Source organism: Pteropus vampyrus, unplaced genomic scaffold (genome assembly GCF_000151845.1).
Source record: "Pteropus vampyrus isolate Shadow unplaced genomic scaffold, Pvam_2.0 Scaffold1000008196, whole genome shotgun sequence".
NCBI lineage: Eukaryota > Metazoa > Chordata > Mammalia > Chiroptera > Pteropodidae > Pteropus > Pteropus vampyrus.
In genome coordinates, this window is record NW_011922598.1 from 1 (window position 1) to 1,607 (window position 1,607).

The window sequence follows — 1,607 nt, forward strand, 5'->3', positions numbered from 1 at the left end:
TCAAACCGCCAGTCAGCGGTCTTCTCCTCCCCTCCCCTCCCCTCCCCTCCCCTCCTCCTCCTCAGCCTCAGAGAGCGAGTCGCCAAGATGGAGCCCGAAGACCTGCCGTGGCCCGGTGAGCTCGAGGAGGAAGAGGAGGAGGACGAGGAGGACGAGGAGGAGGAGGTGGAGAAGGAGGAGGATGAGGAGAAGGCGGAGGAGACGGAGACGGAGACGAACTTGGACGAGGTTGAGGTGGTGATGGTGGAGGACGATGACGCGCGGGAACTGGACGCGGACTTGACCTACGAGAGCCAGTCTCTGGAGAGTACGGACGACGAGGAGGACGAGGAGGCCAGGGCTTGGCTGCAGGCGCACCCCAGCGGGACTTTGCCTCTGCCGCCGCTACCGAAGCACCGCTACACCGACAGCAAGCGGATCCGCTCCGAGAAGGTGAGCCTGGCCGGGGAGCGGCGCGGCACGCGGTCGGGGCCGGATGACTGACTGGTGGTCCCAGAGGGCTCAGCCTGCTCGCTACCCGTTACGGTGCCGGACACATCTCGACTCTTGCCCAGGTTCTGGCTGACTACTCCAACCTCCCGTTCTTTCCGGCCAAGACCTCTCGTTGCTCCTCTTCAGTAGGTCCTGGGCCTTTTTAATTACACCAGATGTTCAGAGGAGCCAGTATTCCTAACTTGGGTAGTTAAAAAACGCTTTTGGGAGGCGGTGGGGCTTTTCGTGTCCCGGAGGGGGAAAGGGCGGTGTCGCAGTGGAGAGAGTGGTTACCGAGGGACTATCTTGTTGGGAGGACAACTCGGTTAGTTTGCTTGAGTGCAGGACTCCCCTGAGGGAGTAGTGTGGATTATGTACACTGCATGAGTAGTAAGTCTCAAGACTCCTTGCCGATTGTACTTCTCTGGACCCTCGTTTATAGCAACAAAGGAACCTCAGCTGGTAGGAGAGGCTTAGAAATGCAGGTTTATGCTGCAGCTCCATACTGGGAAACCGGAAAGCACAAGGTAATACATCATGGAGAGCGCTGTTTTTATGGTTGGCTTCTGAAGATCATTTTGAAAATAATTGCATTTCATCGATTGCTTTTCAGGAATGATAAAAAGGTTTGCTATACAATTTGGATTATCAACTCATCAGACATTTATTAAGTTTCTATTCTGTGCAAAGTACATTGTGGGGGCAAAAGGAAGCCTAGGGTTTATTTTCTAGGATTGCTCCTAAGACAAGATGTAAACTGCAGAGTGAAACAACAAAAGTACAACAGTTGAAAAGACAGGAAAGGCTACATAGACCTGGGCTGTTCAATATAGTAGTCACTAGCCAGGTATGACTCTTTACGTGTTAATTAAAAGTAAGTAAAATTTAAAATTCAGTGCCTCTGTTACACTAACCACTTTTCACGTGCTCAGTATCCACACTTGACTAGTGGCCACCGTCTTAGACAGTGCAGATATAGAACAGTTCCATTATCACAGAATGTTCTGTTAGTCAGCGATGCTATGAACTGTTGATCATTAGAGAGCAATAGTAGTTGTTTTGCCTGGTAAATATTTCAGTGAGCCCCTTAATTTATCAAGCATATATTATTGAATATCACCAAGGGCCATGCATGA

General features: G+C 50.9%; 1 protein-coding gene across 1 annotated transcript; it reads left to right on the forward strand.

Annotated features, from left to right (window-relative positions):
- Positions 1-32: 32 nt before the first annotated feature.
- On the forward strand, positions 33-1,369 carry LOC111735786 (Alstrom syndrome protein 1-like). The gene is made up of 2 exons (XM_023527207.1): positions 33-432; positions 914-1,369. Exons 1-2 carry the CDS (start codon positions 88-90, stop codon positions 935-937), a joined length of 369 nt encoding a protein of 122 aa, XP_023382975.1. The 5' UTR covers positions 33-87; the 3' UTR covers positions 938-1,369.
- The last annotated feature ends 238 nt before the right edge of the window (positions 1,370-1,607 follow it).

Excerpts from the sequence above, each read along its gene's own strand:
- LOC111735786 (XM_023527207.1), top strand. The coding sequence starts at position 88 with ATGGAGCCCGAAGACCTGCCGTGGCCCGGTGAGCTCGAGGAGGAAGAG. Across the intron at positions 433-913 it reads AGCGGATCCGCTCCGAGAAG|CAACAAAGGAACCTCAGCTG; the intron begins GTGAGCCTGGCC and ends CCTCGTTTATAG.